Genomic DNA, 12,899 nt, shown 5'->3' on the forward strand with positions numbered 1-12,899 from the left:
TGTATATATTGTTTTTATAGCTTGTAGGATCCATCCATTGACTCCATACTCTTTCAGAACTTCCCAAAGTTTACTTCTATCTACCTTGTCAAAAGCTTTTTCCAGGTCCAAAAATGCACAGAAAACTTTTTTTCCTACTGTCAAACTTTTTTCTGTTATTTGCCTTAAGCTAAATATTTGATCCGTACATGACCTTCCTGGCATAAACCCACTTTGGACTTCCTAAATCTTTGCTTCTGTTATTTTCATTACCCTACGAATGAGTATTTTTGAATATATTTTACTTACGGTGTTTAATAAGCTAATCCCTCTGTAATTAATGCACTCGCTTTTATCTCCCTTTCTCTTGTATATTAGTACAATAATAGCTTCTTTCCAATCGTCTGGGACGTCTCCCATCTCGAAACATAAATTTATCAATTCGCAAACTCTATGTGGTATGTACTGGCCACCGTGTTTAAGCATTTCAGCGTTAATACCGTCTACCCCGGCAGCCTTACCGTTTTTCGAGTTCTTAATTAGATCCCGAACCTCAGCGACACAGACTTTTTCACTTGAGTTTTCCATCGCATCGTGTTCAACATCGCAGTTGTGGTGTCCTATAGCTTCATCTCCCAATTGTCTCCTAAAACAGTCTCTGAAAGCCTCTAGTATTCCGTCTGCATCAAATACCATTTCCCCCCTACTATTTCTCATGTTGACAATTCCTGTACTTTTGTTTCCTTTCATTTTTTTATAAAGTAGTTTCCTGCTTCCTTCAAAGTCGTTTTGTATTTTTATCTCTTATTCTGCTCTAATTGTATCTTTACTTTCTTTAACTATTAGTTTAAGTATCCTGTTTAAGTATTCTCTTGTACGCTTCTGTTTTTGTTTTTTGGGCAGCCTGGATTTCATCATTCCACCACGCATTACCAGACATTCTTCCTACAACTACGGTACCACAGACTTCGATCGTACATCTAACAAGGATATTCCGTAACATTGTCCAGGCGCCCTCTAATTCTTTGTTTTTTATACGGTTCTCCCATGTTGCCCTATCTATGCTTTTGATGATCTTATTTCGGAAATCTTTTCGCACATCCGGTTTCTGTACGTTCTCAGTTTTGATTCGCATTTGTTTTGCTTTCTTGGGTCTCTTTTTTCTCCAACAATGCTTGCCTGAAACTGAGTGAGCAAATTTTAAAATCGTAAATTTCATTCAACAAACATTTTACGTATAAAATACTAATTCCTAATTTTATGTGTAGAAGGGAGTGAAAAAAATGTTCGTTATACATTAATAGAAAAATAAAAAAATATGGGTGGCTGGCCTCTGCTTGAAGGAGACTCGTGGATAGCGCAAAAATATGATTGGGAACAGGCAGCTTATGGCATGGTGAATGAGAGATTGATAACGGATAGCTTCTTCACCTTCGATATAGTCACAGATTTTAAAAATAGTGCGAAGAATGTTTTGGGTGTGAGTAGTTACTATCAGAGCGAAAAATTTAAATTAAAATTAGATATTTAAATTTAAAAATAAATACATTTTTAGATCGACCAACCAATGCTCCATGTTGATCGCGGAGCTTTAGTAAAAGGGTTCAGTAATAAGTACGTCCAAGAATACTTTCATCATATGGTTGGCATGGCTGTAACATATGGTGCAAATAAAGCTAGAGCAGAAAAAGAATTAAGGCATGTTCTCGACTTCGAAATAAACTTCGCCACTGTGAGTATTAATCAAATTTTGATGGACCTACGAACAATGGGATGTGCAAATTTCTTTCCAGGAAAATTGTCATTCACTAAATTCGCAGCCAGTTTTTGAATTTTCTTTAAAATTTGTTTATAAAATTTCATTTTACTCGTGCATAAATATTGATTTTAAAGATTTTGATTTATTTTTCACACTAAAAATCCTATCGGAAAACTTCTTGAAACTTTGTCACCACCGATATCATACAAGACGTGACGTTTAAAATTTTTTCTTGAAAGCAGTAGAAAACCTACTTCAATAATTTTAGGTCTTGTAGAGCACACTCATACCTTCCTCTGGTGAACAAATTAAAAAATAAAATAAATAAATTACGTTTTTTTAAACGCGTTTTTAGTTCTAATTTTTTCATTAAATAATTATTTTTTTAAACACAGGCTTAGGCTATTTTCATTTTTTAATGTGTTTCAAATCAAGTTAATTTTCGTGCCAAAAAGTTAAACCTGTAGACTGGGAACAAATCTATATAATTTAAACAATTGAGCTGTCCACAAGTTTAAAGTCCGATATCTTCGCCATTTTTTCTAATTTCTGAAAAATATTTAGTTGGAGTTTTTCTCTAGCAAAGAATTATAGCCAAGTTCCATTCCGAAAGAAACAAATAAACTTACCCAAACTAAATTATATAGTATTTTAATATTTTATCGCCAACATAGAAACCTGCTTGATCCACTATACGTCCAAAAGATGAATTGTAGAACGTAAGATGTTTTTCGCATAATTTGAAGGCAATTATAACGTTTTGGACAGATTACTTTTTCCAGAAAAGTTTTTTTTTTAAGTACAGCTTTTTTTGCGCCTCAAACCGACAGCATTAAATATTGTGTACGCTTGGCAGCAGGTTTCTGGTACAATAAAAGAATTTTCAATTAAAAAAAGAAGAACAGTTTGCGAAAAAAGCTCTCTGTCCAAAAAATATATTACGTTTAACAATTCATCCTTTTAGACGTATAGTGGATCAAGCGAATTGGACTTGTTTCAGGCGCCTTAAGTGAGAACAATGACAAGAAATTCTTAATTTCGTAATAAAATATTAAAATATTGTACTAAATGTTTAGTACCGTAAAATTTTCCAGAAATCAATAGGCAACCTTATTACAATATCCCAAAACCTTAGATTACCCTGAGTGAAGAAGAAAGACGCAATCAAACAGCTCTCGAAAACCTAATGAGCGTAAAAAATTTAACAACAACATATCCGTTTGTTCACTGGAAGAAATATTTCAATACAATTCTCAAATCGGCATTCGTAATTGGTGATGATGAAATAATAAAAGTGAGCGTGCCTACTTTTCTCGAAAAATTGGGCAAATTGATGCAGAAAACTCAAAAAAGTGTGCTGGCTAATTACCTCGTTTGGCAAGTACTTCAAGGTCAACTTCAAGGTTCATTCTCCGAAGAAGAATGCGTCGATATGACATCTGAATATCTATCTTTGAATTCTGGGGCTATATATGTCAGGAAATACTTTACATCAGAATCGAAGAAAAGTGCAGAAGAATTGGCAGTCAATATTGAACAGCAGTTCATGAAAATGCTAAAAAAGGTGAGATTTTTTAAATAAATTATTTCGAAACTCTACTATTCGGGAGAAAAGTAGTATCAAAAATCATAAAATGAGACATCAAATAATTAAATTGTTGATAATAAAGTGTAGGATAGAATATAATAAAAAAGTGACTGAAATCACGAAAAAGGCAAACAACCTATCAGAACTGTGGAAATTTTGGAAACGAAAAAATTTCGCTTTTTTGTCTATGATACATAATATTATATGATGCACCTAGGAGGAAAAGAGGAGCTTTTTTGACGAGTACTAAAAACATACCAAAAACATTTTCTGGATTTAATTTCATCATAATTAATTAATGTTAGGAAAAGTACTTTTCCTAATTTTTTTCATGTTTGATCATGATAAGACAGGAATTTCTTAAACCCATTACGTACCTTATGAATTTTATGATTATTATTTTTTTGGAGACATTATAAAATTGTTTATTCCTTGGACAATTGTGAAGATAAACTTTAAGGTACAACTTAATTAGCTTAATATTTACGATTCTGTAGACAAATTTACAAAAATTTGCAGAAGCAAAAAGTAAAGATTCAACAAAAAAAACTTTTCAATGCATTTTTGGGCCAACCTACTATAAAATAGTGTGAAATTCATGGGAAAAGGAATAAAAAATGCTCAAGTAGTATAGAGAAGGGAATATATCTTTTGATATTTGTAATCCATTTCTTGGTGTTGCTTACTTTCTTTATTTGTTTAAGGTTGATTGGATGGACGAAAAAACCAAGACGAGTGCTTTGGCTAAAATAAAATCTATGAAAAACGTCATTGGATATCCTGACGAAATTCTCCATGACAAAAATGTTGACGAATATTTCAAGACATTGGAAATAACTCCGAATGATTTAGTTCAAGCAAACGCAAACCTGAGCATTTTTTTGCTAGATCATTCTTTCAGTAATCTAAGGAAGACTATAGAAAAATCAGATTGGCCATGGGTATTCTGCGCTCGAACTATAACTGATATACGTACAGACTATGATGACCATTTAAACTGTATTTGTGGGTCTATTTTATTAACAGATCTGTGCAAAACTCTCAAATAGCTTGGATCTTTAGGGGTTATTCTTTCAATTTAACTTTTAGCGATTGAAAAATCTTTACGGATTTATGAAATAATAATTTTTATGTACGAGTCGGTTAGTGGTCAGATACTATCCGTCGGTAGTATAAATTTATATATTGATACCATTACTTTTTTTCATTTTTTATTTTTAAACGCTAAAAGTCGTCAATTAGGTGAATGTTCTCCAAATGTTTGCTCCTTTGACTCACTTGTAAATTTATTGAAATCTTTTGGAATTCTTGGGCAGTTTTATTATTTTAAGCTTTTTCCTAATTTTTGTTCACAAACTTCTCACTATCTGCTTTACAATATTTTTGTGCGGCTTCGATAATAATTTATTATTAATAAGTAAAAAAAGTCTAAAAAATTAATTCTCGGAATTATTAAACAATGAATTAAATTTAAAAAATTTCCACTGGGTTATCGATTTCTTTCTTATGAATTGAAACTAGCAAATACAGTCAAACCTCGATTCAATGTTAATTTTGGGGCTGAACGTGACATGAAATCCAGAGTCTGGGAACAATTTTGTCTCTTTCTTGTTTTTTCTCTTTCTCTTTTCTCTCTCTGTTCTGTGACGCTTGAGTGAGCACGGTACTCACCACTCCCCACCGCGTGGCATCAATTCTCGGAAACATTAAATGGAGAATCAGTAAATCCAGGTTGAACTGTACTATGATTATGATAAGCAAACTAAGTATTGCGAAGAACAATTACAATTTAAAGAATTTCTAGTTCTAATACAGTTTTTTTTGTACAAAAAAGGAAGTGGTCGATGCCATGGAACTTTTTTAGAATATCAAATTAACAAATTCACTTTCCTAGTTTCTGCCGAAAAGTTGAAGTTGAAGAACAAAATTCCATATGAGTTGGAATTTTATGTTTGTCATTCAAATGTGATAATTAATTATGCACACAGTTATATTACTTTGATTACATAATATTAACTTCCATTTGATAGATATCCCTGCCGCAGTTCTACAAGATCTTTTCTTCGATAAGGATAGGCCTCAGTACTTGAAGTATGGTGCGATTGGTGCCTTTGTCCTTGGAAATAAACTCACTACTGCTTTTGATTACGACGGTAGACGATTTGATCAAAATGGAAACCTTAGGGATTGGTGGACACCAGAAACGAAAAAGAAATTTCTTCAGAAAGCTGCTTGCATCACTCAGCAGTACAAAAAATATAAAGTAAAAGACGACAGCATCAAAGTATGTATATTATTTATGTTGGAATCTTTAAAAAAATTATTTTCGTACCTCTAGTTTAAACTGGCACTTCCAGGACTCAATTTCATACTTTTTATGCATTCTGTTTCTATTTTAATTTTATAATTATAAATATATATTCTAAGACACGATAAGGCATGGGATAAAATTTTATCGAATCATAGGTAAGAGGGTGAGCTTTCACGAAAATAAGGTGATTATGAAGCAATAAAATCTGCAATTTTCACATATAGAAAATTTTAATTTTTAACAAACTTTACTTCAACTCTCGGCCAGATAGTTAATTTTTGAACCAAAAAGATAAATTTTCAATTCGAAAATTTTATAGTTTAACAAAAAAGTCAATTTGCTACCAAAAAATTAAATTTTTATAAAAATAGATTAATTTTTAACCAAATAGTTGAATTTAAAACAAAAACATTTAATTTCTTTAACACTACTTTTAGCATTAATTTTTCACCAAACTGTTGAATACTTCATCAAACCAGATTAATTAAGAATCAACCAGTTGCATTTTTAACCGAGAAGGGTGATTTTTTCACCACGAAGATTCATGTGTGACGAACAAAAATTGTTGTAAAAAATATTAGAAGACTTCAATTTTCAATAAAAATGATTATTTTTTAATCCAAAATAAAATAGTTACATTGTTAGCTTAAGAATTAAATCTCACGAAAAAAGTGAATTTTGAACAAAAGATTTCAAAAATAAATATGACTTTTCAACCTTGCAGAATAATTTTCTAGAAAAGGAATAGTTGAATTTTTAAATAAAGAGGTGAATCCTAATAAAACATAAGATTTTAACAAACGTTTGAACCTGACATCAATTTTTACTCAAAAGAGGAATTTTCTAGAAAGAAGATAAATTTTCTACCGCGAAGTTAAAACTTCTTGAAAGTATTTTGATTTTTATCTAAAAATAAATTTTCAACCAAACAGCTTAATTTTCTACCAAATTATTGGATTCCCAATTCAAACGAGATTAATTTAGATACAAACAGTTGCATTTTTAATACAAAAAGACAAGTTTTAAAAAATGGACATGAATTTTCAACTAGAACGAAAAAAAGTTTTAATAAAAAATATTCATTTTCAGTCAAAAATGGAATAGTTATATTATTAGTTAAAAAAGATAATTTTAAAGAAAAAGGAATTTCTAACAAAACAGTTACATTTTCAACAAAAGAGATGAATTTTCAACTAAAATGATGTATCTTGAAAAAATAAATTTTTAACAAAATATTTCTACCTAAAAGATGAATTTTTACTCCAGAAGAATAATTTTCTAAAAATGAAATTGTTATATTTCCAAGCAAGGAGATGCGGCTACAAAAACAAATTGCATTTATAATAAAGTAGCTTATCTTTTAACCCAGTAGCTGAATTTCTCACCAAAAATATCACTTTTTAACACTATAGCTGTATTTTTCGAAAAATAGTAAAATTCTAAACCAAATACTAAAATTTTAAACGAAAAAATATGAATCCTGAATCAAAAATATAATTTAAACTTTTCAACCAAGAGTAAATAATTTTTCTTGTTCTTTTCTATTTATTTAGTTCACATTTGAAAAAAGAAACAATAAAAATGTTAAATTGCTTAAAAACGAAAACAAAAATAATCCCTTTAAATTTATTATCATCACTTCTTAAATTATATCAAATTGGTGACATCATTTATGAAGTAGGCCCTGCAATGACAGAAAAGATAGAAAGTAGCTTTCACAACATTCAATTTGCCTCAAAACAGACGGCCTTTTTTATTCAATATTTCACCATTTTCTATCATTTATTCCACTGGTAGTGGAATAAATGAGCAAATTTCAGTGAAACATGTAGAATCAGCAACAGAAAACACGAAAAAAATGTGTTCTTACTGATTTATCTCCTCCGAAATAAATTACACTATTGTAGACAATTTAGTACTTATTTAATACCATTTCGCAAAAAGCCACTAAAAGATGGGAATCCCCAGTTCTCTCCAATTTAATAAAGTTGAACGACGATAGGTAGCGCTGGCGTCGTGATTCTCCCCACATCTCGAATAAAAATGGAGCGATTATAAGGCGAAAAATTATCCAAGCAAAGTTAAAAATCGGAAATTATCTTCGATTCATGTGAAGTTTATCCGGCAAGGTTAATTTTTGTGACGGTGAATCTTTCACCTGGAATCGATGTAAACTTTACCTTTCGTTTTTTCTGTGATATATTACAAAATGCATTGAGCTAAATGTCCCAGTTTGCGTGGGTGACTTAGTTTGGGCAAATGCACAGATACTATAGCTAAATCCGTGGAAATCTCAAAGGCAATGACACTACCAATAGTTTAATGACACTTCAGAATGGATTCAATATATTTTTCATATACGTTGTGTAGTCATTTTATTATGTATTCGTATTTATTGAAGGTTATACAGTCACGCAGGTCGCCATCTGTATCTGATCGAACGTGACATTGCTCCCTGCTTGTTAGTTTGGGAGTTGACACGAGGTGTTGTTTTTCGTCACATCAGTGTTTGAAAATTTTTTTGTTGCGAGTGTTTGATTGAAAAGTGAGCAATAATTATAATTTTTTAGAATGGTATTGAATAATTGATAAAAATGTGCGGGAAACGATTACAATGATAATGAGACTGCGAATTTAAAAATGCAAACGCTAAACATTTCCTTTTTTTAAATTATACGTGATTTGTCCAGCTGAGAAATTTTCACGTTAAAATTGTCAAATTCCGGATTAGAACTTAAATTAGGCGTCAGTAGTTATCAATGACGATATCCCGCCAATGTAGGTAATCTAATATGACATCGCCCGCCCAAATTGGGACATTATGATTCGCCCAACCCTATTCAGAGGAAAAATTCATTCGACAAATAGCTTCATCGAAACATCATAAAATATTCTTTATCATCCAATAAAATTGTTTGCTTATATCGATGAGCCGACAAAATATTGATGAAAAAATGTTCAAACTATTCGGTATTACGAACTTTTCTCGATTCATAAGATTTAAAATCCTTTTTTAAGCAAAATACGCCGCACAAATCCTTACATTCACCCGAATTGTGACATTTACCTTACTTTTCATAAGAAAATTGCGAATCGAATTATCACAAAACAAATATTTGTCAATTTTCAGTTAAGAGGAATTTTTAATTATATATATATATATATAATTAAAAATTTGTCATAAGGACGCTTATTGTTGACACGCATGGATGCTTTTTAGGCTATTTGCAAGTGAAATCTTGGCACCTCCAAGAGCGCCGATGATAAAAGGACTAAGATTTTTTTTTGTCACCTGGTGCCGAAAATTCGATAACGAACATGGTTCGCTTCTCGAAATCAAGAAGAACCATATCAGGCCTCGAGTGAGCAACAGAAACAATTGTCGAGAATATAAAGTTCCAGTGTATGCGGCACTTCCCATTCTCGACAATTGACTCAATTTCCCTAGGAGCATTTAGAGGAGCGATATTAAAGTGAATGCCGTGGGAGTGACATAGATGGTAATAAAGTACCCTTAGTGCCGCATTGTGCCTTTGAATGTAGTTCGTTCCCGCATGTGTCGGGCAACTATATAGTATGTGAGCTAAATGCTCGGGATGTGCACGGCACGCCCTGCAGCTATCATCGGGAATGTCATGGCTGAAAATGTAGCGACGGTATGTTAATCTGGAAATGACACCTGGAAATAAAACCCTCTGTACCAGACCTCAATCCGGGTGATTTAAGGAAAGTGAACGTTAGGTCACAAGACATTGAAAGATCCTTCACATTTCTGTGGAAGATACCGTGCATCCTCTTATCGAGGAGCTGCTCACGAAAGTTTTTCTCTTGTGCTTTCTTAATCCGGGCTTTCGGGAGTGAGTACTCGAGATAGATAAGATTTGATGTATTTTGCGCACCCCTAATACTGAAGTCACGTCCGAGTGTTTCAGTAGCCTCCTCCGCTGCTTTGTACAGAAACGCTCCTTTGCCCACTTCTACGTGATTCCTGACCATTTTAAGAAGAGGGTCTCTTCCATTTGCAACTCTATGTGCTGTACCCAGAATAATCCTGTTGTGAAGACATGCAAGACTCAATATTCCGCGACCACGTTGACGGCGCGAGATGTACAGTCGCGGAACGGAAGCCTTAAGATGCATGCTTTTGTCCATGTGCATAACCTTTCTTGTCCCGATATCAAAAGATCTGAGCTTGTTCTTCGTCCATGGAACTACTCCAAATGAATAGAGTAGTACCGGGACGGCAAGCATGTTCCTTGCTGATACGTTTGTATCTGCTTCGGAGAACATCCTTTATAGATGTCACATCCTGAATGCGACTCTGTGGCACGCCCAGGTTTGTATAAGTCTCTTCAGCGTAAAGGTGTCGTAAGGCGCTTCTATTAACGAGCTCAGGATCTTCAGGCATGCCATTAAGTTTTCCTCCCTTTAAATCAACCTTGGCGCATTTGCCTAACCTAAATTCCATTCCAAGTTCCTTAGTCTATCGTTCGACAAACCCCAGAGGTAGATGCAGTTGCTCTCTGTTTTTAGCATAGATCTTAAGATCGTCCATGTAAAATACATGAGTGACCTTGTACTTTCGATCAGCAGGTTTGCCGCACAAGTACCCGTCGGAATAGCGCAGTGCTAGAGATAGTGGCAATAATGTAAGACAAAAGAGGAGTGGGCTCATGGTGTCGCCCTAAAAGACACCTCTCTGAAACGTGACCTTGTTAGTTGTGACATGATTTTTGCCAAATGAGATAGTAAATCTGGTTTTCCAAAGCGGCGTCAATCTCTCTATGCACCCAACTATTTGCGGATGAACCTTTAAGATTTCCAAAGGACAGATGATAAGTCTATGGGATGTGAAATCGAAAGCTTTCCGATAATCAATCCAGGCCATCGATAGGTCACGCTGGTAGAATGCTGCATCTCTGCAGACACATCTATCGATGAGCAGGTTCTCCCGACATCCCGCTACGCCTTCCTTTGAGCCTCGTTGTTCATACATTTCTTGCCACACAGGTTCAATTGCCCGAACAATCCTATCATTTAGGATAGCTGTCAATATCTTATAAAGCGTGCTCAGATGAGTTATTGGCCTGTAATTCTTCGGGTCAGCTAAGTTGCCTATTTCCACAGAAGTATTGTGCGCCCTTCTACCAACCTCTCTGGAATCGGCTCCTCCGACTTCAAATATGAGGTAAAAACACGAGCCAAATGCTGATGGGTTGAAGAAAACTTCTTCCACCAGAAGGTTTTGATACAATCTGGTCCCGGTGCGGAATAGTTCTTCATCCCTCTTAATACTTTTTTCACCTCCTCGGTAGTGATGGATGTGCATTCTTTATCAGGTGTTATGAGGGCAACACATAACTCCTTGAAGCTATTTATATTTTCTGACTCTTCGTCCAGTCTATACTGAACTTCGTAGACTTCTCTCCAAAATACGTCGACTTCCTCTGGTTTGGGTGGGTGTTCAACAGTAACCGGAGGCTCTTGGAAGTGTCGAGATGGGTCACTTTCGAACCTCGGCGGTAAAATTCCTGACAGATGTGATGTAGTCAATCACACACTGAATGCGGGACGCGTACTGTCTTGCCCAGCCTATCTTTATGGCAAGTTGATGCATTCGTCTTTCGGTCTTATGATCAGCCATTGGTTTTGTTTTACGGTTCGCATTGGCCGAAGCTCTCGCTGCATTATACACATAATAATTGATAGCCCAGAGGTCGGATTTTTCGGAAAAATGTCCACGAAGCTCGTCATCCATTTCAGCCAGATCTTTAGGCTTGAGAGAAACCTTGGTGTTGATGTTTCTCCGAAAAGTGCGATATCTCTGGGTGTTCCTCGCACCACAGAGAATGCAACCGAACCATGTAACCTTGTTCAGGGGCCACACTCACATCGTAGCACACTAGCAAGTCATGACTCAGTCGCTCCGTCTATGTTTGGTGTTGTCATTGTTGTTCCCACGAGAAGCTAGGGAATGGGGTTCGTCCATCCTTGTAGAGCCCCGCATGCAAGGATATTCAGCAGAAACCCTTGGTACAGGACCCTCTGTCCGCAACCTGAGGACGCGTTCAGTGGCTTCGTCATAGGGCCCTTCGGTTTGATAACGAATATGGTTCGCTTCTCGAAGTGAAGAAGAATCATGTCAGGTCTCGAGTGAGCAACAGAAACAATTGTCGAGAATATAAAGTTCCAGTATATGCGGCACTTCCCATTCTCGAAAATTGACTAAATTTCCCTAGGAGCATTTAGAGGAGTGATATTAAGGTGAATGCCGTAGGAGTGACAGAGATGGTAATAAAGTACTCTTAGTGCCGCATTGTACCTATCGATGGACTGGATGGATTATCGGAAATCTTTCGATTCGTCCTCCCATAGACTTTTCATCTGTCTTTTGGAAATCTTAAAGCTTCATCCCCAAACGGTTAGGTGCTTAGAGAGATTGATGCCGCTTTGAAAACCAGATATACTATCTCATCTGGAAAAAATCGTGTGACAACTAACAAGGTCACCTTTCAGAGAGATGTCTTTCTCCTCTTTTGCCTTACATTATTGCAAATATCTCTAGCACTTCGCCATTCCGACGGGTACTTGTGCGGCAAACCTGCAGATCCAAAGTACAAGGTCACTCATGTATTTTACATGGACGATCTTGAGATCTATGCTAAAAACAAAAAGCAAGTACATCTAGCTGTAGGGATTGTCGAACGTTATACTAAGGAAATTGGAATATAATTTGGGTTAGACAAATGCGCCAAGGTTTATTTGAAGCGAGGAAAACCTAATGGCATCCCTGAAAATCCAGAGCTCGTTCCACTGGACAATTGTCCGCTTTGTGATAGGCCCTTCAGTTTGATTCTAGAGGAATCAAAACCGAAACGAATTTATATATATATATATATGAAAATTAAATTACAATCACGACATAAGCTAAAAAATGTCTACTAATTCTAGATCCTACAAAGTAATACAAGATGATGAATTTAAAATGTAGATGAATTTCATTTTTGCATTAAGTTTAGTAAGTCACTTAATTTCAACTAGAAATGGAACTTAAGTGCAGTGTCTTATACTAACATAGGACTAATATGATGATCAACTGATAAATATGATGAGTTTGGGATGATTTTCATTCGTGTGCTCTGAAATTCAATTTCTGCTGGCAGAAAGGCGTGCGAGAAATGCGTCGTGACGATGCGCAAACACTTCAACGGATTTCGGCTATTTTAGAAGGAAAGCCGGATTTCTTTCATAAATAGAATAAT

General features: G+C 34.8%; 1 protein-coding gene across 1 annotated transcript in view; it reads left to right on the top strand.

Annotated features, from left to right (window-relative positions):
- Window positions 1-1,297: 1,297 nt before the first annotated feature.
- LOC117175389 (neprilysin-2-like) overlaps window positions 1,298-12,899 on the top strand; it is a 16,016-nt gene continuing 4,414 nt past the window's right edge. Inside the window, exons 1-5 of the mRNA XM_033365098.1 lie at window positions 1,298-1,459; window positions 1,535-1,711; window positions 2,874-3,302; window positions 4,031-4,298; window positions 5,357-5,610. Of these exons, the coding sequence (XP_033220989.1) occupies window positions 1,298-1,459; window positions 1,535-1,711; window positions 2,874-3,302; window positions 4,031-4,298; window positions 5,357-5,610 (1,290 nt within the window). The remainder of the gene's footprint in view (window positions 1,460-1,534; window positions 1,712-2,873; window positions 3,303-4,030; window positions 4,299-5,356; window positions 5,611-12,899) is intronic.

Source organism: Belonocnema kinseyi, chromosome 6, assembly GCF_010883055.1.
Source record: "Belonocnema kinseyi isolate 2016_QV_RU_SX_M_011 chromosome 6, B_treatae_v1, whole genome shotgun sequence".
NCBI lineage: Eukaryota > Metazoa > Arthropoda > Insecta > Hymenoptera > Cynipidae > Belonocnema > Belonocnema kinseyi.